We start from the raw sequence: 24547 nt of genomic DNA on the forward strand, positions 1-24547 counted from the left end.
TAACTTTTATCTTATACCTGCTGAAAGAGTTTACAATAACATTCCAACATATTAATTTGCTTTTGTAGTCAGGTATTGTGCTTGAAAACATTGCTATTTCATCAGCAAACAAAAGAAAAAATAACTGTATAGTTTCCCAGTGTAGTTGGCAGTTTTGCTGGAATTTTTTTAACTCAGTCATTGATAAAAAAGAACAAAAATGGGCTTAAAATACAAAGATTATTAAAGTATTTATGTGTATTAGTGAGTGAAAAGTGATGTTCTAATAGATGTGTAGATGTGATGGTGTCATGTCCATTAATGTAGATAGTTACATCTTTAATATCTTCAACATACTGAAATGACAAAGTCTGAAAAGTTGAATCATTGCATACATCATCTCAGCAATGATCTCTAAACTAGGCTCACAGAATTATGATCCAAGTTTAAAGTGTTAAAGTTTAAGCAAGCAGAGAATTTAGGGGATTTTCATTTTTTCGACCAAAAGTGTTCTTCGAGGTTGAAAATGGACTGCAGAAGCTATGGTGCTCATAATGTGTGTATATGAATAATTAATGGTGTTTGAATTGCTCAAAGAATCTCAAACTGATTTACGGTTATTGAAAAAATTAGGTGAGCTACAGAACGTCATGCCTGAAGCCAATAAGGGGAGATAACTGTCAGCCTTTCCTACTTTCTCAAAGGGAGCAAAATAAAAAAATCCTGGTTCTAAGGATTCCTGTGACAATGAAGTGAGGTATTTGACTTTGATATCCTGGAACACATTTGTTTTCAAAAAAATGTTTGAACATATCAAAGAGCCAGTATTAACCACATAAGAGCTGATTATTAATATCAGCCTACCCGTCTTAAGACACCAAGGTTCGTACAGGCTTAACAAGGCCTTGAATTTTAATGTCCCTCTTGAAAAGCCTTTTATTTAGTGTTAGCCTTTTAATGCCTTGAAAATCACCAAAATATGGAAATCACCAAAATAGCTTAAAAAGCCTTGAATTTATACAAAGTGAGATATACTTGTTTTTGAAAGTATCAAAATTTATGGCTTAATTATTATATTTTTTGTTGGTTGTGAAAATAAATTTTGTTTGAAAATTTGTGATGTTCATATTGCTTCTTAGGTTTTTATGACGAATATGTGGTATGCTGGATTTTACAAAAATATTGACAGACAAAGGGCGAGGCTACTAACCCAAATAAAAAATTCTTGAAAATGACTGTTAAGAGCTTGAAAAGGCATTGAATTTTATTGTCTCATAACGGTATGAACCTTGGACATACTGTTGACTGATTGATATTCATTTTTTTTTTATTGTGTATTTATTTTCCAGTACATATGTGAAATTCTATCAAAATGCATGTGCAACTTATTTGTAAATAGATGTCGTGAACTTCATGATGATGATGATCATCATGATCATGATCAGTAACTGATTGACTAACCTGTATTGATTCAATAATCAATTGTAAATATCCACCATTAATTGTGCAGCAAAATGCTATTTGCTTTGATATTTATTCAAGATCTGCAACCATTCCCTTGATGTGTAAATAATTGCACTGTAACAAATTCATCGCCAAAATGCGACCAATCAAGCATGATCATTAGTGGAATATGATGCTATATTTTTCACATCATGGTGAATACATGTTCTTTTCTATGGGGAACACAGGTGGCCCGTCTAACGTGCCGCAATTTGCTATGCAGAGTTGCCTCCCTTGGGCACACCAGAAACCAGTGACTGTGGGTTTCAATCCTGGTTTGCCCCGATTAGGTTTCTAGGTTTGTCAACACCTTACGTGATCGTGGGTTTCACGAAAGTGGTAAACTTTCATCACCTCAGACTATCCTCCAACTTTAAGCTAACAAGCCATGATGAAGCAGGAATACTGTTCAATGTGGCGTTAAACGCAACTCACTCGATCACTCTTTGCTATGCACCTTCTGGCAAAATAGCGACAGCCCATCTGAATGCAAAAGAATTGGTGAAAGCAAAGAAGAGGATTGTTTAACAATGGGATCTGCATATTGCTTCTGCACAAATTATGTGAAGAGTTATGTCCCTTGTAGGAAGGTCTCCACAAGCTCCTTCCCAACGTGTGACACCTTCGGTACAGTCTCGGTAACATCGCTGCCACGAGTGTGGACAAGGCCATTACAAGAATCTTGAAATTTGGCCTCTAACCCCAAACGTAGTAACTTTCATACTTAAGTTTTATGTCTTTGGGAATGCCATCATATTTTATTTTGAAAAGGTTTTCGACTGATCATGTTTTCCAGATGAAATAGCTTTGTTGTTTGTATAATCAGATTGGTTCAAGATTGCAGATTAACCGAAAATCAACCAACTTCTTCCTGACATTCTTGCCATATCAATGACATGACAGATTTAATTAAATAGAAATTCAAGTTAACAGAAACAAAGTCATTTAGCAGGGGTAAGTGTATTCGGTGTCACAACAGTCGTCACTTGTTTGTAAAAATAATGGTCATTCGGTTGCGAGCATGGTTTTGGCCATCTATCACAGTGGGGAGTTTTAACTGGTGGCAACGATAGTATAGAGAGCTCTCCGAACGGGCTATCACTGTGAGGAGCTTGAAGGTCTCCATTGTAATCTTCAAGATTCCCGTAGGATATATAGAGTTATGTCCCTTGCAGGAAGGTCTCCGCTACAATGCTCTCCATGTGGCAGCTCACAAGAACAAGCCTGACATGGCCAAGCTGGTCCTCGAGACTCTGCTAGACCCAGAATTCACCAAACAGCTGTACGCAGGAACCAATGACAATGCTGACACACAGACACGCCGGATCGACTTCTTGGTCGATCTGTACCTCAACACACCAGAAAAAGGGGTGAGTTGATCATATGCAGACATTCCTAATTCGGTTGGAAAAAAATCGCCATCTCTTTCCCATCATAATTTTGACCTTAATTTGACCTTTGAACTTCCAACACACTAAAGGCTAAAACATCTTTTGAGCTTTATTCAGCCATCACCAATCATAAGGTAATGAAATTCATATATGTGTTGGTAGTGGTGATTCACACATATATTCCGTTTTTCATGATATATTTAAATGTGACCCTGATTTGACTTTTGCACATCGAGCATGCTCAAATATGATTTTTCTATATGGCCATTTTGCCAGCCAAGATCCGGGGTAGAATAGGTCTTCAGCAACCCATGCTTGTCGTAAGAGGTGACGAACAGGATCGATCGTGGCGGTTGGGTAGCCTAGTGGTTAAAGCGTTCGCTCGTCACGCCGAAGACCCGGGTTCGATTCCCGACATGGTTACAATGTGTGAAGCCCATTTCTGGTGTCCCCCGCCGTGATATTGCTGGAATATTGCTAAAAGCAGCGTAAAACCATACTCACTCACTCGCTCAATTATGGCACTGATTTTGTTAAAATTGTTAGATTTAAGTGTTATTGTTTTTGTCCTCAGTATTTATGCATTAAATATTTGAATATCAATTCTGACACAACTTATTTAATTTGCTGTCATTGTTGACGTTAAACTGTTGACTAGATATCCAGGTGAGCTACAGCGGCACTATTTTCTCCACAGTAGTCACACTGTTAAGTATGTGCATCCATTCTCAATTTGTGTGTTCATTGGATACCATACTTTGTACCCAGGTAAAATACTGGTAAATAATTTGTGAATTGCTTTTCATATCATGTAAAAACTGTTGAAACCATATATAATTGGTGTTGACACTTTCTGTGTGTGGAAATATGGAGATAGGAATTTCCTATGGGTCTGTTCTTAGAAAGCCAGAGCATCAAAAATATATGTTTGTGCCATTTTCAGCATATCACAAAAAGGGGTTTGCAAAAGTCCTTTCACCCTTGGATGACTAACTCATCCACTTGGAAGTATTGTGTATGGACAAATCACCACAAAATAGCAATATCACCAAATGAAATACATTGTCGACTGTTCCCAAAATAATCTGAGCAATAAGCGAGACATTGCCACGATGTCCGAGACATTGCCGTGATGTCCGAGACGTTTGATGCTGGAAAAGGTCAAGTATTATTCATACATTCAAATTGAATGTATAACATTGAGGACAAAAGAACACGACGCCTGTGTTAATGGGCATGAAGAATGGCATTCAGACTGCGAGAAGTGATACAGCTCACTAACCTGACCTTGCTGCTATGTTCCTGCAAGCCTACAGATTTGTAGCCAAGTTCTAGAAAATAGGTTTCCTGGTATCCTTTACCTTGATTTTGGAGAAAAGCTAAATAGAAGAGAAACTATCATGTGATTGGAATGTAAACTTTCTTCATGGGCCTTTGGCAGTAGGTATATAAAATTATGGTCCATTTTTGGCAAGTGTGGATCGTAACAAAACTTAAAAATGCTTGCAGCTGAATAAAACAGTTTATTCCTTAATCTTAATCTTGACCTTCAAACAATAACGTGTCAAGGCCGCATGTAACCAGTTCAGTCATACGTAAGAGGAACATTTTGGAAGTATTAAAGAAACAGAAATGATTTTTGTAAGAATGAGAACTCCAGTAGTGTGAACTAAACATGGCAACAAATCAGCACTTCAATGGTCGTGATGATGAAATTAAATTGTGATTTGTCAGTCGAGGTAAACCTGGTGGCCCAGGTAAGAAAACTGCTGTGCATGACAGGACCCTTACTGTATTATTTTTATGCACCAATTTTTGTAGTGATGAGCATGGTATATGACTTTCCAATCACTGAACAGTGGTTGAAAAACATAGTGTTACCCCAACATTTACAAACTTTTCACAAAAAACTTGCATGAAAACATTGTTCTATCGATACCCTAAGCATCAATGCATATAACAGTGACTGCGTTTTCGGAATTAAAATCTACAGTTCGGCTACCTCAAATTTTAGAACAGTAGGTTTATCTCCTAATTGGAAGAAACCGCCTCCGTGGTGTAGTGGTAGAGCGTCCGCCCGGAGAGCGGAATGTCCGGGGTTTGATCCCCGGCCGTGTCATACCAAAAGACATTAAAAGATGGTACCTGTTGTTACCCTGTCTGGCGCTCGGCATTAAGGGGCTAAAACAAGGACTGGTCAGCTTGGAGTCAGCATACTGTGTCTGAGTGGGGTATTCATGTTAAACTGCGGCATGGTATCTCAGTGAGCTAGCACTATAAATCGGCATCAGTCCGGACTAGTACAAGCAGCCATACAAACACACGCACGTACATGCACGTCGCTATATAAGTGCAGAAATCTTGGACGCGATGTTAAACCCCATTTCACCTCACCCTAATTGGAAGACATTACTGCTGGGCTATCAGCCATGGCAACATAAAACATCACAGCCTGTTGATGCAGAAATGGATACATCAGTAAATATTAGTCAAAATATGAAAAATTCAGGTCATCAGAGTACATTTATGACGCCAAGAGGCAATTAACATTGCCATTATGCAAACCGAGGGGAACAACTAAAATATTTTCAATACTCGTCCAAATAACATAGTCAGATCATTAACCAGGCTTACGGCTGTATTTGTGACTGCAGAGCAGATGGCTGTGGGGCCTGATATTTGCCTGTATTAAGGTCAAACCATCTTTAGGTACACTGAAAGATTGTCATAGAGTCGTACCCAAAGGCAGGAAGACCTGCAATACTCTGTCACATGAACATGATGAAGATGTCGCAAGGGATGCTCTGTCTGCATGGACCACCATTGTAATGGTTACCGTACATCTTAGTTAAGTTATCTCCTGGAACTAAAGTTATTACCTAGATACCAGTTATTGCCATTTTTTCGTGTTATTTCTGAAATATTCCATTTACAATGTTGACAGTACCAATAACAAATGATTTTTGTGAAACTGTGAGCAAATACGCCTACTTCAGTCCGTATAAGTTTGAGTAGATTTCTGTTATCATGGTTATGATGACAAGCTAATGTTATAAAGAGGGAATCAAAACAGTGGAAATTGTGACTTTGCTGTTGACTTACTCTGCCATTTATCGCCATCGTTTATACAGCCACATGATCACATTTTTTGTTATCTCCAATCTCATTGAAATCAGATCTTAGTTCTCGCTACCGCTAAACAAAGATCTTAGGACATCCCATTAGGGGTCACGTCAGAACGACCTTTCATCCGACCAATCAGAGCATCGCTTACCAGATTATGAAAGTGACAGTCGGAATGTGATATCTAATCATGTAACCTCGAAGACTTTAACTCCGAACGATTGTTACGGGTTTAACGACAGAATCTATACAATCTAGACCATCTATTAGCCATTCCAGAATGTTCTTTTGTTCAGGTTTCAAATTTGTAATCGAGAATTTGTCAAAATATGTTTCGAAGCGTAGTCGTCAATTTGAAATTAGTGGCGTAAAGCATGAGAAAGCTGCCTTCTGATTGGTCATTTCATTGGTCGGTCACAGTTCGCGCAAGGTCGATCTGACGTGACCCGTAAAGGGATGTCCTCAGATCTTTGTTTAGCGGTAGCGAGAACTGAGGTCTGATTTTAATGAGATTGTGTTATCTCTGGTAAAATATTTAATTATGTAAGAAATGTAATTTATCAACTTCTTGTCTGACAACTGACGTGAACCAATATTCCCAAAATTCACTCAACATATTCTTATCCTTAACACTATGTACCATGGATTTGGCAATATACACAGGTTGTGAATTTTTGGAAAAATAACAAAATTAGGTCTTAGAATTTAATTTTGGGGAAGAAAGGACAGACAATAAGCAATGACTTAAATAAATTTGCATTATCGTGTTGTTAGATTTATGTTAACGTGTGCAAGTCACCTGCATGTCTTTCTTACGTTGTATTTGTGCAAGGTTCTTTTATGGTGTTGGGTTTTTTATATTTTCTAACAAGTGTCAGTATGTTTATCATTGTCAGATAAGTATGTCTCTGTCTAAAAAAAAAATGAGCAAAAGTAAACCGCGATGTGATCACGTGCAAGCTATAAAAGAGAGGATGGCAATGATTGGTCCTCGGCGATAACTGGTCTCGGGCCAGTAAAAGTTAAACTGTCCTGTGTTTTTGTAACAGTTCTACAACCAATGACCCTCAAGTAGGAGTATGGTTTGCCATGCCAGGCAATTTCAAATACTATTTGTATGACAACAGTTTCAAGGGAATATGAAATACTATTTTTTGACAACAGTTTCAAGGGAATATCAAATACTATTTATATGACAACAGTTTCAAGGGAATATCAAATACTTTTTGTTTGACAGCTGTACAAAGGAAACATCAAATACTATTTGTATTACAACAGTTCCACGTTAATATCAAATGTTGTCTGTATGACAGCTGTACAAAGGCAATATCAAATACTATTTGTATGGTAACAGTTCCACTTGAATATCAAATGTTATCTGTATGACAGCTGTACAAAGGCAATATCAAATACTATGTGTATGACAACAGTTCCAATAGAGTATGGATTAATACTGCATGACAATTGTTATAAGGGACAATTGACTACTATTTGTATGACAACGGTTGCAAGCAGTGAGACACATTCAGTGGCCGCCTGGTCACGCAGAATATCACTGTCACAAGTCAGTAATGTAGTTGAGTATGGACAGTACCACAAGTGGTTGACAGCATGAGCACTAATCCACACCACCAGGGTATGGTGACCCAGTCAAGAATGTCACACATTGCTAAGCCCCATGTCTGTCTAGTTCATTCTTCAGGGGATTTATCAAATGTCCTCCAAGGCTGATGTTTGGTCCAAAATTGTGTAAAAATTCAGATTTAAATGAATATGTTCCAAATTCTAATGTTTAGTCTGCAAATGTACCAACAAAGACAAACAGATTTTACGTCTAAATCAATGGGGAAAAAACTTGCAAAAATGTCCAAATTTAACAAAATATTATTATTTCCAATTTACCTGCCACAGGTTTAAAAGTTTGAAATCTTCGCTAAATCTCTGTTAGTGTGTTATAAAACACTTCACTCTACAGCATCGCTCTATATGGCATCTATTATGTATTTTATTTATTGATGATTTCTATGTGTCTGGAATTTGTGGAAGTCTATATTGATATTTCATTTGAGTAAACTAGTGCTGCAGTGCTGTCTGTCTGCCTCAGGTGTCTAGACTAAGGTCAGGAAGAATATATGTTAGGAAAAACAAGTTTGACTTCTCTTTTCAAATAACATGTTTATTTCATCTAGACATTTGACATTTCACTTGGACTTGTTATTTGATAAGAGTAGTCAGAAATTATTTTTGAAATAAAAACTATTGTTAATTTTAGCAATGGAAGAAGGAGAGAGAGAGAGGTTGAGGGTGTTTGGGGGAAAGTCTTAGGTGATGTTACATCTTTAACATTAACCATTTTGGTGAGAGAGAGGAGAGTCTTGACTTAATCTTTCTGCAATTAAAACCTTTCAGTAGATGAAGTTCCTATACATGTGTCCTAGGCAAATAATCTGGTAATATTTTGAAGCTGGTCAGTAATATCATTTATGTAAACTATAAAAAGGAACGGCCCCAGTACAGGACCCTGGGGGAGCCCTGCCTTGGTGAATGTATTACGTGATAAGCTAATAAATACTCTTTAGCAACAACCTGACCGTTAACTACGATACCTCGCTCGTAATTTACCAGTAAAACATTGAAGCCTATGCAATACACCTGTATGCCATACCCCGGTGATGAGAGAGTATAGTTTCATATTCCCTTTAATTTGAAATGATGTAATTATTCACTTCACTGTATATACTCATAAATCCATTTCTATCCCAGTGTTGTCAACGTTTCACAGACTTACAGGTTTGTTTAACAGTGACCTTCATCCTTTTACAGAGTGGGGAGTCACCTTTACACTTCGCCAGCAAGTATGGTTTCCCGGATGTGATCGAGGTCATACTGGGGTACCCAGGCCTCGACAGACAACTGAGGAACAAATATGGGGAGACTCCAGAAGAGGTAAGACTGTTCTACTCTTATTGTTTGTTGTTTAACGCCGCACTCAGCAATATTCAAGCTATATGATAGCAGTCTGTAAATAATCAAGTCTGGACCAAACAGTCCAGTGATTGACATCATGAGCATTGATCCACGCAATTTGGAAATGATGACAAGCATCAACCAAGTCAGCAAGCCTGACCAACCGATCCCGTTAGTCGCCTTTTACAACAAGTATGGGTTGCTGAAGACCTATTCTACCCCAGATCTTCACGGGTACTACTTCTTATCATGACTTCTTTCACAATTTAATCTTTTTGTTGACAACACATCTTGTGTAAACCTAAACAAGTCACTTAGCTGCCCTGTATTGATGAGTCATCATGTTGGATGTGACTCACTTGCTTGTCAATAATAACAATAAATATGACACACCCACAGCCATCATGATGATCATGATACGAGAGTTATGAACCCTTCCTGAAGGTCACATGGGCGTCCACCCGGAGAGCGGAATGTTGGGGGCTCGATCCCCGGTCGCGTCACACCAAAAGATGTTAAAAGATGGTACTTGTTGTTACCCTGTCTGGCACTCGGCATTAAGGGGCAAAAACAAGGACTGGTCGGCTCGGAGTCAGTATACTGTGTCTGAGTAGGGTATTCATGTTCAACAGCAGGATGGTATCTCAGTGAGCTAGCACTATAAATCGGCATAAGTCCGGACTAGTACAAGCAGCCACACAAACACACGTGTGTGAAATAATCTTGAACGTGCATAAACCCCATTTCACCTCACCCAAATATCTACAGCAAAGCATGTGAATGCCTACAATAATGGCTGAGTAATATTTTGTCTGTAATGGAGAGTTGTACCAGTTCTACTTCACCGAGGGCATCATTACACCGTTGTACATTGCTGCTCTGAGTGTTGTGCAGGGAACTGAGAGAATCAGTTTTGTCAAACTGCTTATGATATCCACTGACTGAATTTGTGTCATCTGAAAGATGTAATTTATTATCACAAGTGTCACACTCATAGACAAGGGTGACGGGTTGTATCCACTTTTAGGACTGAAGATTTCAACCAAAAGAAAGCCCTGGACTGGAAGGCACAATTAAAGACTCCATTTCATTCAATTTTAATGAATCAACTCTTTTCAAATTCAAAGGTTCACTAATGCGCAACTTAAACATCAAGCCATCATGAAAAGAATTTTTAAAAATTAAGACCAGTTTCTTATTTTCATATGGAAGCCTCTAAATAAGTCAAGATTATCCATGTAATGTCATAACAGTCCACATGTTTCAGAACAACTGCTACACAGGGATAACTAGAAATTGATTTTAGCGTTAGAAATTGGCACTTGTCCTGTAAGCCCTTGACAAACTGCTGAATAGTTAAGGTATTATAAGGACTAGTAGAAATTTGCCCTTTTTAAGGGTTTTTCTATATGTTATCATTATAAGGACTGTTAGTATCACCGTTGTGAATTCTTAATTAAGGCCCAGAAGCTAAAATACAAAACAAAATCCTGGTAGGTACATATTTTTATGAAAATGTCTTCCATTTATGTGACTAGAGTACAGTGCATATAAAAATGTTCAGCTGAAGTTCAATACCTCTAGCTAACAAGATCCTAACTTATCCGTGGTAACAATCCCCACATCGCCCCGATGATAACTGGAGGTTTTCCCCACTGTACCCATGGCAGTGATGGATAGTACCAGAGCTGTTAAACAATGGTGACCAACATCACTTTCCTCCGAGCTGACGTGACGGGATATGACCCAAATACAGATAAAAACTGTGTTAAAAACCCACTCACTCACCCAACTTACCCAATATTATCTGACAACTTTGTTTTCCAGGTAGCAATTGCATTACCCTGACAGTAATAGATCTTGATTTGTCAATTCGGATGTCAATTTGGCGTGAGTTGAGCTGAAAATTGAAATAATGGACGCATTCAAAGGAAACAATGTCAAGGAAGTCATAATTGATTATATTTTGATTTTAAGGTTTTTTTATTGACTAAACAGTGGGGTTAGCCTCATGGTTATAGCATTCGCTCATCACACTTAAGGCCTGGGTTTGGTTCTACAGGGGTGGTGTTCGTTTCCAGAGTGTAACTCAAAAACCGTTAAATACTTTCTTACAAAACTTTGCATGTATACTAGGCACATTCTGAACTGGTGCCTTTTGTTATATAGCACTTTTAGAAATTTTTATTGTTTATGTTTCCATGACTACAAGTTGGATTTAAGTTTTAATATAGGATTGGTTTACTTAAGTAGTATAACAAATTAACTGTTAAATATTTCCTTGCTAAACATTCCATGTCTATATATAAAGCGCATACTGAACTAGTGCCATTTGATATTAAGGAGTTTTAGAAATGTTTATTTTAGAATTTCCATTGCAGCTTTTTTGACATGGGCTAAGAGAAATGTTGGATCAGTTACCTGGTTTGGGACTATAACGTGTTAAAATGGGCGGGGGATATAGATGACTTTGTCAACTATACGCTTGTTGACAACTACTTCTAGCAATGCTCTCAACTTTGTTTCACTGGTGGCTAAACTTAATCTGCTCTGTTAATGTGAATATAGTGCTGCATTAAGCATTCATATTGTTTCATGAAATTTTGCAAGAAAATTTACCTAAAATATTAGGTTATTAGTTTTGCAGTTAATTTTGCACAAAATCTTCATATCCAGGGCCCCATTCCTCAAACCAATCTTAGCGCTACGATGATCGTAAGCCTATGTTAAAGTATGGGACTTACGATCACCTTAGCGCTAAGATCGCTTTGAGGAACGGGGCCCTGCTTGTTAAAGAAATATTAGTGACATTAGGGCCACCTTAAATGGTTATCTGTTCCTCAAAATATCATTATACTTTTTATAAAATGTTTAATAGAATTTAAAAAAGGTTTTGGAGTACCTACATTTGTATGAAACAATTAATTTATAACTCTATTCTGGGACTCATGTGTTGTAAAAACCCACTTATCTAAGCTCAATGAATATCTATAGTATTCAATGAGTTTTTCATAGTCTCATTAAAATCAGATCTTAGCCCTTGCTACCACCACACAAAGATCTGAGGACATCCCAATACAGCACTATTTTGTAGTCACAGGCTAGCGGACTAGCGTGAATTTTTTAAGGCTGTTAAAGCAGTGTAAAAGATCTGCCACTGTTTTCTGTTTGTCGTAAAGAAACATGTTAAAATTGGATCCGGTGACCTTGTTGAAGGGCGTTTAAAAATATTGATAATCAAAATTGTCATTGATGTGAAGAAATATAAGTGCTTATCGATATGAAAATTGTGTCATCAATGATATCTTACATAATCTATTGTGATGAAAAGTTTAGATTTACCAAAGCAGACTTGTTATGTCCATTTGCTCAAAGTTACTTCTCCAATATTTATCGATAATCATGATAATGGATTGATATTTAGTTAACGATTATCATTCTCTATGATTGGTTGGTTGGTTTGTTGTTTAACGCCGCACTCAGCAATATTCCAGCTATATGATGGCAGTCTGAAAATAATTGAGTCTGGACCAGACAATCCAGTGATTGATATCATCAGCATCGATACACACAATTGGGATCTATAACATGCCTCAACCAAGTCAGCCTGTCCACCCGATCCCGTTAGTCGCCTTTTACAACAAGCATAGTCGCCTTTTACGGCAAGCATGGGTTGCTGAAGACCCATTCTACCCCGGATCTTCACGTGTCTCTCTAGGATTGATATCGATAACCAGCCCTACCTGGTTGATGTCAAAATGTTAGCGACTAACTTGAATCGGGTGGTCAGACTCTTAACACAATGACATGCAACAATGCTCATGATATCAACCACTGGTTGATCAATTGTTATGCAGGTCACAGTATGTTGCTGGAATCTTAGCAGCAGCTTGGAATCTTGGAATGTAGCAGAGGGCATAAAAAACAAATCAATCCAACGCATTCAATATCCCTCTAGTGTACTTACAATCTCTCGTTGACATACTGGATTAAGAAAGATTCATCATCAGACACTACTTTAGAAATACCAGAAGCAAATGTCTACAGTATTTCCAATTTGGATGATATACAAAGCCATTTCTCAGATCATATTTCAAGCGACCAAATTACTAATTTCAGCCATAATCACTCCAAGACAGTTCAATATTTTGAATAACCCGTGCTTGAGCTCTACATACTTATAAAACATTTACACGTCCATGTAATATGACAGGTTTTGAGTTTCCTTTGTATTGAAATTGTGCTCGAAATGATGCATGCCCAGCACAACCACAGTGAAAATTGCCTTTGTATAATGAAACAGACAGACCAAAACGGCTCGCAGTGTCTGCTTGATTAAGTGAGAAAACTTCCCGTCCTTACAAATCTCCCCGTCTTGGACTAGGGGTCTCATAGCAGCGCGAGTCCTGGAGTCCTGTCTGTGCAAATTGTTCTGTGATGAGCACCAGGGGCAATTGCCATTTGGGATCCACAACAATTACATTGCATAAATTCATACCGCAGGTTCCATAAACATTATGTGGTCTTACTTCTAGTGGAGGGTTGACTGGTGCATTATGTGGTCTTATTTCTAGTAGAGGGTTGACTGGTTGACTTGCAACCATGGGGCCAGGAATTTTGAAATAATAATAATAATAATAGGCGTTTAATATTGCGTATATTTCCACACCACTCAAGGGCATGCTCAAAGGGCTATTATTACCCTGGTCACTGGATCAATGTGCGCTTAAGAATCATTCTCAGCTCCCTGGGGAGTATATGACCCAAACTGCCTCTAAGGCTGTAGAAGGTTAACAACCAAATTTCCATCTCATCCTACTGGGTACCCATTCACTGCTTGGTGAACAGGGGCACATTTCGAACAAAGTCACTTGCCCAAGAAATGGGTCCAGTTATCATGGTTATTCCGTAATGAGTATATTATTATAGGTGGGAAATTCATTGACAGTGTATAAATGTTCACAAATACTATAAAACTCAGGTTTTGACTGATTTCTTAAAACTTGTCCTGCTCAGAAACGATAAAAGTAACTTTTGTTTGTTTGTTGTTTAACACCACACTCAGCAATGTTCCAGCTATGTGTTGGCGGTCTGTAAATAATCATGCCTGGACCAGACAATCCAGTGATTGATACCATGAGCATTGATCTACGTAATTGGGATACGACGACATGCATCAATTAAGTCAGCGAGTCTGACAACCCGATCCCGTTACTAGCCTCTTTAAGGACAGACATGATGCTAATAATGAACAGGCTTAATGTGCCACCGCACTGACGACAGTGTCACTTGGGTTCCCTCTGTTCACAGCTCTATCACCTCAGGCTGTTTGCATTTTGCTCTTACAAGTTTGTTTGTTTGTTTGTTTGTTCAGGCAATTGGGAAACAATGACATGCATCAACCAAGTCAGTGAGCCCGACCACCCAATCCCATTAGTAGTGGTGTCACGATAAATCGAAATATCGATGTGTTGCTGTTGGTAGGCGCTTAAAGTCAGTAAGTCAATTGTAAAATCAGTTTCCGATCAATAGTATTGATTTCAGTTAGGAATATCAATAGTTTCAATTGTATTTACCATATCAATAAAATACATGCAATGCTGTTCAAATTTGTTTTTCTTTTGATCATGAGTTGTAGTTATTTACACATGGTAATGTGGAAGTTTCTTTTTCTTAAATTATTAGGGTAAAGAAAAAACCAATCAGTCATATCTCAAACTTTACTTTATATTTGTTGGTATGGTTATCACATTCAAAGGAACTTCAGTTCCAAGGTTTAATTCAACTCTAAAATCCATCTAAAATGATACGCTGAAAACTATCGATATTTATCGCAATAGTTGCTTGCAATATCAAGAGATATTGCAATAGTTTCTTTCAATATCAATAGTTATCACAATAGTGATTTCCAGACCAATAGTCACCCCTACCCATTAGTCACCTCCTGCAACAAGCATGGGTTGCTGAAGACCAATTCTGACCTGAATCTATATGGGGAGGATACTGAACATCTGAAGATGAATGTATCATGCACCATCATAAATGGGCCCCTCCCCCAATATTAAAGACTTGTTTGGTGCATGACTTTGCATCTCAATTTCTTAGATTGATGCTCATGATGTCAATCACTGAATTGTCTGATCTCTATCGCTGGAATATTGCCGAGTGCGGCGTTAAACAACAAACTTCCTCATAGGTTACAAAGTACAGACACATGAACTGAATAGTTCTACTTCAGCTCGGTACGTGTTCAAGTTCAAACAAGTTCCTAGAAACCCAGGAGGGAGAATTCTTTGTTCTGAGTACTCAGTGTGTTGTATTTGTTTGATGGCCACTCATTTACAAAGACAAAACACATAAATATATCTGATACAGCAAGGCATATAATCAATAACAAATTAACTTGTGTAGATAACACATCAATTCCATTCCCCTGACCAGTCTAACCAGATGTGGTCAGTGGCGTGAGTATTGCCCACTGGAGTACATCCCAGGCCAGTGCTGGTATCTGGATCCTATCAGATTCCACGTTGGACCATGGGAGAACTCGTAGCGTGGAAGTTTTCGATGAGTGCCGATTCATGTGTTCCCTTTGGAATTTCAAACGGGGTTATTGATGTTAAGCTCGCCACTTTTCACATTGATATTGGCCAGTTTGTCAAAGTTTGGTACTCAACGACACTTGACGGTGTAAAGAATTGCATGATGGGATATGTGGAGCTTGGGGCATGAGGCCAGTAGGGCACAACAACAGTTTGTAGTGTAATGAGTGGCTATACATTGTTGATTGTTTTTGCGACCGGTACCTCTTGAGTGAAGTTAGAACAGTTGGTGGCCAACAATTGAATTGCTTTTTAACATGGCGGGAGCAGGCTGCCTATAGAGTGTAAATTAGGGGTCATTATTTTTAGAAAGTGTTTTTTGCCTCAATTCAGAAATAGAATAGTGACTTGTCTGAGGGTGAGCTAGTAAGTAAGAGTGTGTGTGAGTGAGTTGTGTCTTTAACAGTATTCCAGTTATATCACGGCGTGCCAGCTTAAAGTGGGAGGAAAACCCCAAGTGATGCAGGTCTCAGACATTTGAAACCCACGAGCACAGGTATGGTGCTGACAAACCTGGAAACATAATTGGGGCGAACCAGGATTCAAACCCACAATCAGGTTTCTGGCGTGCCCAAGGGACGCAAATCTGCACAGCGAATTGCGGCGCCTTAGACGACTGGGCAGCCTGTGCTCCCTTAGTAAGAAGATAGTCATTAAGAAGGGAATGCGTAAGAAGGTAGTGAGTGAGTGAGTGTTGTTTTATGACACAACAACAAAATTCCACCACTTTAACAGTATAAAAATAGTTTCTCTTGATGAGATCAATATGCAAAAACAAGGACCCAAAGACCCAACCCCATCAGCCGAGGTCCGGTCAGACCGCCGAAGGGGTAGGGTCTGAGGGTCCTTTTTTCAAATATTTTCCTCATCAATAGTAATCATTCATTTACTTTTGCCGTAATTCACTTTGTGAAGTTTATGAAGTCTTTAAACGGCCCTCTGTTTTGATACATCTTGTTTTCTAGCAGACGAGTCAATATTCATCACGTGACCATCTTCCCGAGGCAAGAGAGTTGACTAAATTTAAAAGTCCAGTTTCCACCCTTGCCGAACTAGGCTGGATTTACTGGACTCGATCGTAGCGCCACCATTGGCTATTACTAGTTATGTCCCTTCTTAACCTCTGCTATGGACAAATCAGATTCCACCTCTCGTATCACTTGCGTTTGCTTCACACAAAATGGTGGACGATCTGATCAATAATCAATAGCCATATTGTGATAAAATGGGTCTTACATCGCGAAATGCATCAAATCATGTGAGCACCTTGATTATAAATATGAAAAGAGTTGGAAAATATCTGTTGACAACAAGTTGGCGGTGCAAATCCTGCAATCGACCGAAATCTCCACGACAGTGTACAAACCGGATTTCGATTTTGGTGCGCGATTTTGTTTGGACTATTCAAAGACTCGTTAGTCCAGCCACAATGTAACTCCATAATACCAGCTTAGTTCGGCAAGTGTGGAAACTGGACTTTAAAAGTCAGTTAACTCTCTTGCCTCGGGAAGATGTCACGTGACAGGTCAGTACTGATCATGAGACAAGTCAGTATTCGAGGGCAGTATCAGTCACATGATTTCAGGGTCTACATTGAAATGTATTGTTTCGTCACATGGTACGAATTAACAGATGGAATTGCAAGATTCCTGATAGAGGTATAACAATGACATGTGAATAATCAAGTCTGACCCCAACAATCCATGGGTGATGAAGATCAATCGATACAGTCACTTAGGGTGTCATGCAATAAGCCAGATCACGCATTGCTTTTAGGATAAGCATTTGGTCGTAGGGACCAATCTCCATTGGGAGTATGACAATTAACCTCATGTTGATTTATGTTCTTCAAGGTCTTAGGTCATATCAGACAAGGTTAATAACTATCCACGTTTTAGAATGCGAAAAAGCAATTCTGGAAAGATTTGGGACAAGAAACTCTTCACTTGTACTGAAGTAAAGACTTGTCTTGTCCAGATTGTCAGTTTCCCCTGCTGTGCTTGAAGAAATGAGGACCTACCATTCTCTTTAATGCTTAAACAGTTTTTACAGCAGGGATTATCTTTCTGAACAAAGACAAATGAAAAATTTACTAGTGCTGCTAAAGTTTCACAGGGAAATAGCCTCACGACTAAGCCATACACCTTGCCTTGTCAAGTATTTGTGCACAGGTGGCTCAGTCATCACTGTGCAGAGTTGCTTCCCTTGGGCTAGTCAGGAACCTATGATGGTGGGAATCAATCCCAAGTTTAACCACCATACCCACGTCATGGGTTTCACCAAAATGGTTAGTGTTAAAGATGAGCATCACCTTAGAGTCACACACACATGCATGCTCACGCACACGCACGCACACACACACACACACACACACACACACACACACACACACACACACACACACACACATATGGAACTTGACATCGTAGAATAGATTATTATTATTATTAATCTTGTTGTTATTATTATGATATATTAAACTTCTGCTGGCACGTTGACCTTTCTTCTTATCCTTCAAAGTATAGACAAGGCAGAAACTCTCTGCTCAAAGTTTGAGAATAAGTCACTCTTACGCAATGGATCCCTGACATTTAAAATCTCATCAAAATGTCATAGCTTCTAGTTTTGAAATTTATATATACAGTTCATTTTTTATATGAGTTGCTAGTTTCCAAGTTTAGAATAAATACTGAAACATCAAATATAATAAGGCTGAGCACCGTTACTTCAGGAGTGGTGTCGATGAAGAAGTTGGAAACACGACCATGGGGTCTGAAAGGTTGTCCAATGTCTTGTAGATATCACTGAAATCAACAACACTGAAATCAACAATCGCTGACCTCCTCGCCTAGTTCTGAAATGATTAGACAGCTCTTGTTTGTGATGAGATATATTATTCTGGACCAATGCTGATGAAGTTTTAATGAAATTCTGATGTAGATCACCTTTCACGGGGACAACGGCTCGATGTTGTCTTTGCTGTTTTGAAATAGACGTCATTAGAGAGAATTGATCTGAATTTGCGTGAAATCTGTTTCCATGATGGCTTTATTTGCCGATAAAGGGTCCATTTCTCCATGAATTCATCAAGAATACAGACATAACGTTTGGGTATTTTTTGTATTTTTCAACCCAAGAATAACAGTAGTTGATTCTGTTTGTTCTGCAGAAGTACTAGCAGAGATTTTGTCTTGAATCGTGGAAGAGTCGTCATCCATTAAGTTCCGTTGTGTGTCATGTTACATGGAATACAAAATCGTATTGTGATAAAATGAATACACTCGTGTGATAAGGTAAATTAAACATAACTGTGTATCATGGTACATCATGGATACTGCATTGTGTCAGCAGGGTTTACACAACGCACAGATACAGAGAATGGACACAGGAAAAACGTATACCGCCCCCAGAGGGACGCACAATAACATTCATGTACCTACAGCGCATCAAGAGCAGTTACGGGTGTCATCATTCCAGCCATCAAGCATGACCACTGTCCACATGATCACTGATTAACTCCAGGCTCTAAAGTAATCATCAAAACATCCAGCACACAACACCATTACATTACATCACAGGACCCTCATATTGCATGCAAGGGCCCTTAAAAATCATTACTAGGGGTCCCCTGAACCCCCACTTTTGTAGGTCAAAGTAAACCCCTGTATCAGGAAGCTTACACCACAGACGGGGGAAAATCTTCTAGCTTAACAAGATGTTAAAATATTATCTGTTTCTGTTGTGAATCACAATATGAGAATATTTTGCCTTCAATTACACCTTGATGGTGGCTAGGTAGAGAGGCAATACCTTCAGCAGACTGTGGTTTTAAAAGAATGTGTATGCAATGGTTGGAACAATTAAATCTTAGGCTGTTGATGTACTGGGAATGATATTTTCTAATATCTTGTTACTTCAGGTTGATCACAAGTCTAGTACTCAGGCCCCAAAGTTGTGACTAAAATGGTCACCAATGCGACCTAAATTTCGGTTTGTCTACTGTCTAAAATTCAAAGGTAGCCAAATGACTACCTTGAAAAATATCTTGTTGAAACTAAATTCTATTGCTATACATATGTAGACACAAAAATAAACATGTCTGCTACTAATTGTACTCGCAAATAATTCCTCCTAAAGTCAACAATCAACCGAAATGCATAAATGTTGATGTAGTAACAAAATAGTAACACAAATTGTATCATTGTTTGAGTCACAAATAACAAAACTCTGTAGTTTCCATGAATATACAATTCCAAGACTAATGCTTTGACTTGTGCATGAAATGGTTTATTGATAAAAGATCATTTCAAATGCCTTTTGCTACCTACAATATTGGCTTGACTTCTTGATTTGACCACTGGCTACCTGGAAAGAAATACTTGTAGCCATATAGCTACTTGGTAAAAATTTAAACTTTGAGGCCTGGTACTTTGGTAAACACATGGAACAGTTTGATGCGTCAGCATTTGAGATAAACCTTTCTACGATTGTGATATTGAGGCAACCTGCAGACTGGCTAATTTCAATACCCAAAACAGTAGTTTGACATACAGTGAGTTGGTGAGTTTGGTTTTACACCGCTTGTAGCAATATTCCAGCAATATCACTTCGGGCGGACACCAGAAATGGGCTTCACACATTGCACCCATGTCAGGATTTGAACCCGGGTCTTCGGCGTGACGATTGAATACTTTAACCACTAGGCTACCAGACCGCCCCTTGACATACAGTAATCAGGAGTTATGCCCCTACGGTGTAAAAAAACCTTATTATCCTGATTTCCAACCTTAGATTTGCCCTGATTCACTCACTCACTCACTCACTCACTCACTCACTCACTCACTCACTCACTCACTCCAGTTTATTTATATTATCCAAAACATGTAAATTACCACATTATAAAGAGCTTCACAAACCATGGCTTCAAAATTTAATAAATTTGGAAAGAAAATATGTCATGTTCTTAGCAATGCTTTGCAGAGGTTTGCTAAGTTGTATTGTATAATTGCGAGACTAACGTATCAAGTATTATGTATCATGGTACCATCTCCTAGACATGACTCCAGTCGTCCATCTTTTTCTCAGTTATGGAATGTGCAAGTTTAATAAATTACCTCTTATCAGTTAGACACGCAGATAATAAAGTAATGGGATCTCTCGCCACAGTAATTCCTTGTTGAGATTAATGTGAGGGATATTGTTCCAAATACCTTCAGAGACAATAACACAGGCAATTATTTCTCCATGATGAACATGATAACGTCAGCACACTTGATGTTGCATGGAATTTCTCCCTGGCTATGCTGTAGTGTCTATAGGCATTCCGGAATATTAGTCCCCAGAAATCTATGCTTGTCGTAAGATGTCTCTAAATGGATCGTGTGGTCAAGCTTGTTGACTTGGTTGATTGCATGTCATCGTATCCTAATTGCATAGATCGATGTTCATGATGTTAATATCTGGATTTTCTGGTCCAGACTCAATTATTTACAGACCGCCTCCACACAGCTGGATAATTGCTGAGAGTGGAATGAAACAATAGCAAAAGGAAAAAATCACTTCCTTGTTGAAATGAAAGCTATTGTATCAGTTCAGTTGTGTAGTAGAAGTGTAGTTTTTGAGCTGTACATCAAATGAGCTGAATTGTTTGGTTAATGTTTGAAATATGTTCGGGGGTCTGTCTGTCTGTCTGTCTGTCTGTCTGTGTCCACATTTTAACACGGATTTCCTTCTCAGACACAGTATACTAACTCCGTGTGGACCAGTCCTTGTTTCATCCCCTTAATAACGTATTTTGGTATGACGCATCTGGGGATCAAACCACTGACCTTCTGCTCCTTTGGCAGACACTCTATCCACTAGACCATGGTGCCAGGTCCTAAAGTAGGTTGGTTGGTCACAATTTTGTGATTGAGTGTAATTGTATCCTGACATGGAAGACCCTACTTCATTATTTTCAGGCTGCAATGATGTAGCTGGTGTAATGCCGACTGTGAAAACAAAAGAACTTTGACTTTGATTAATTCAATATGGCTACCATGCGGCCATCTTTGATTTTCCAAAAAAAACATTTTCTAGATGAACCTTACCCTGAAAATAGCATCAAGCTAAATGGTTTGAAACTTTGAATTGTAAATTTTCTAAAAGGATGACTTTTTCAATTTGATTGAGCATCTTCCTGGACGAATGATTTGAGTTGTATGAAGAGGATTTAGGAAGAATTTAGTTTTGGTTGATTGTGTGGAAAACAAATTATTGCAGTGGATTGTTAATGAGTCCGAGAGGAATCTCACAAAATCCATACCTCAAACATCGAGTGACATGGAATAGATTGCAGACAAATTAGAAGCAGGTTGCCATGACAAAGAACCTTGCCTCTGAAGGAACACTTTCTTCAAGATCAGGATAATTCGGTGTGTTTTTTACACCGGTGGACGTTGGCCGTCCAATTGTGTATTATGATGCATGAGACAATGTAACAAGATACTGACAGGAAGCCTGTCTGCCAAGGTCATCGCTATCACACACATCAATCGTATGAAATGTACATGTTTAATTCAATAAAATGTCTGATGTTAGCCTCATGTTTTGGAAATCACATTTGCATTCTGCTATGCTAATGTCCTATGTTTTTACTTAGTAACAGACGATACCAAAGCAAATGTTGACATTCTGCCAAATTTTTGTCTCCCTATTTTAATTTTAATTCTGGTTTTAATGTTTATTGCATGCATTTAAAGAGGATTTGTTTGCTCGTCTTGTGGTCAATGAAATTGAGTTTCAGGAACAGCGGGTGTAATCTATCTCCCAGAAATCATGCCTTAAATTGTCGCATTCATCTTTCGAAAACAAATATTTACTCTTTATTGGCTTGCTCATTTGGAAGCGGTGAGATCATGCGAAATATGACAGGTATTGATCTTTATATTACATCTGAACCAGTGTCGTTTTGTGTGTAATTTCCCATGGTAATTTAGATGCATATTAATTGGTTAAGATTATGGGTTGGTTAAGGTTGGTTAAGGTTTGCATGTTGCACAACTGGAACAGAGCTACAGAGATGAGAGACTGTCTATTGCTGGGGCAGATAAGTATAACGCTTAGTCTCTGAAAATATATAATTTTCTTAAAAACAAGCAACTACGTTCAAATTGAAGAGGAACCCAAGTGAGATTGGAGTTTGTGGAAAATCTATACTTTCTTCATTTAGGACTAGCGTTTCAAGAATGGCTAGGCGGGAGGGGAAGTAATTTGGTTCAGGGACTGTAGCGACTAGGAAAGGCACTACAGCATCTGTAGCGACTAGGGAAGGTACCACAGCAACTGTAGCATCTAGGGAAGGCACTACAGCATCTGTAACGACTAGGGCAGGCACTACAGCATCTGTAGTGACTAGGGAAGGTACTACCGCAATTGTGGCGACTAGGGATGTTACCACAGCAACTGTAGCCACTAGGGAAGGTACCTCAGCACCTGTAGTGACTAGGGAAGGTACCTCAGCACCTGTAGTGACTAGGGAAGGTACTACAGCAACTGTAGTGACTAGGGAAGGTACCTCAGCACCTGTAGTGACTAGGGAAGGTACTACAGCAACTGTAGTGACTAGGGAAGGTACCACAATACCTGTAGTGACTAGGGAAGGTACCTCAGCAACTGTAGTGACTAGGGAAGGTACCTCAGCACCTGTAGTGACTAGGGAAGGTACCTCAGCAACTGTAGTGACTAGGGAAGGTACCTCAGCACCTGTAGTGACTAGGGAAGGTACCTCAGCACCTGTAGTGACTAGGGAAGGTACTACAGCAACTGTAGTGACTAGGGAAGGTACCTCAGCAACTGTAGTGACTAGGGAAGGTACCTCAGCACCTGTAGTGACTAGGGAAGGTACTACAGCAACTGTAGTGACTAGGGAAGGTACCTCAGCACCTGTAGTGACTAGGGAAGGTACCTCAGCACCTGTAGTGACTAGGGAAGGTACTACAGCAACTGTAGTGACTAGGGAAGGTACCTCAGCACCTGTAGTGACTAGGGAAGGTACTACAGCAACCTTAGCAACGAGGGAAGGTACTACAGCAACTGTAGTGACTAGGGAAGGTACTACAGCAACTGTAGAGACGAGGGAAGGTACTACAGCAACCTTAGCAACTAGGGAAGGTACTACAGCAACTGTAGCGACTAGGGAAGGTACTACAGCAACCTTAGCAACTAGGGAAGGTACTACAGCAACTGTAGCCACTAGGGAATGGACCACAGCACCTGTAGCGACTAGGAAAGGAACTTCAGCAACCTTAGCGACTAGGGAAGGTACTACAGCAACTGTCAAGACTAGTGAAGGTACCACAGCAACTGTAGAGACGAGGGAAGGTACTACAGCAACTGTAGAGACGAGGGAAGGTACTACAGCAACCTTAGCAACTAGGGAAGGTACCACAGCAACTGTAGAGACGAGGGAAGGTACTACAGCAACTGTAGAGACGAGGGAAGGTACTACAGCAACTGTAGTGACTAGGGAAGGTACTACAGCAACTGCAACAGAGCATGCTCAGGTTACTGCTTCAGTCACCTCAGTAGCCGATCAGATGTCTTGTGGGTTTAAGTTTCCTACTGGGACTATTAGTATTAACCCCTGAAATGTTTAAGTTTTCCCATTCAGATCCTTAAGACCAGTGACTTAATTAAAAGAGTTTACTTGTCACTGAAATCTAGTTTCAATTAAATCATTTTAATCCCAGGAAGAACATGACCAGGTGGTTATGGATATCCTATTCCTATTTAACAATTTGCCTATATCAGATATACATCATCATCACTTGAGTGAGCTGCTGCTTCCCTGATACCCAATACCAGCTTTATCTAGACCTGCTCAGAGGCCGATATTCAGCCCTAGGTCTGCAGCAAATGACTAAAATTCACAATTTGAATTAAACATTTGCCAATTACTCGGAATTTATGAAAGTAAGTCCCATTTTGAACAATATCATGATT

At 39.0% G+C, this 24547-nt stretch overlaps 2 protein-coding genes across 2 annotated transcripts in view; one reads left to right on the forward strand and one right to left on the reverse strand.

Moving 5' to 3' along the window:
* The window catches only part of LOC139449497 (phosphatidylinositol 3,4,5-trisphosphate 3-phosphatase TPTE2-like), a 70651-nt gene that overhangs the window by 28139 nt on the left and 17965 nt on the right, over window positions 1–24547 (reverse strand). The gene's annotated exons all lie outside the window — the stretch shown is intronic.
* Window positions 1–24547, forward strand: part of LOC139449496 (ankyrin repeat and LEM domain-containing protein 2-like) — an 82771-nt gene that overhangs the window by 4392 nt on the left and 53832 nt on the right. The window contains exons 4-5 of the mRNA XM_071230919.1: window positions 2658–2852; window positions 8820–8942. Of these exons, the coding sequence (XP_071087020.1) occupies window positions 2658–2852; window positions 8820–8942 (318 nt within the window). The remainder of the gene's footprint in view (window positions 1–2657; window positions 2853–8819; window positions 8943–24547) is intronic.

This window comes from Haliotis cracherodii, unplaced genomic scaffold (genome assembly GCF_022045235.1).
Source record: "Haliotis cracherodii isolate W230 unplaced genomic scaffold, xgHalCrac1.p SCAF_8, whole genome shotgun sequence".
Lineage (NCBI taxonomy): Eukaryota > Metazoa > Mollusca > Gastropoda > Lepetellida > Haliotidae > Haliotis > Haliotis cracherodii.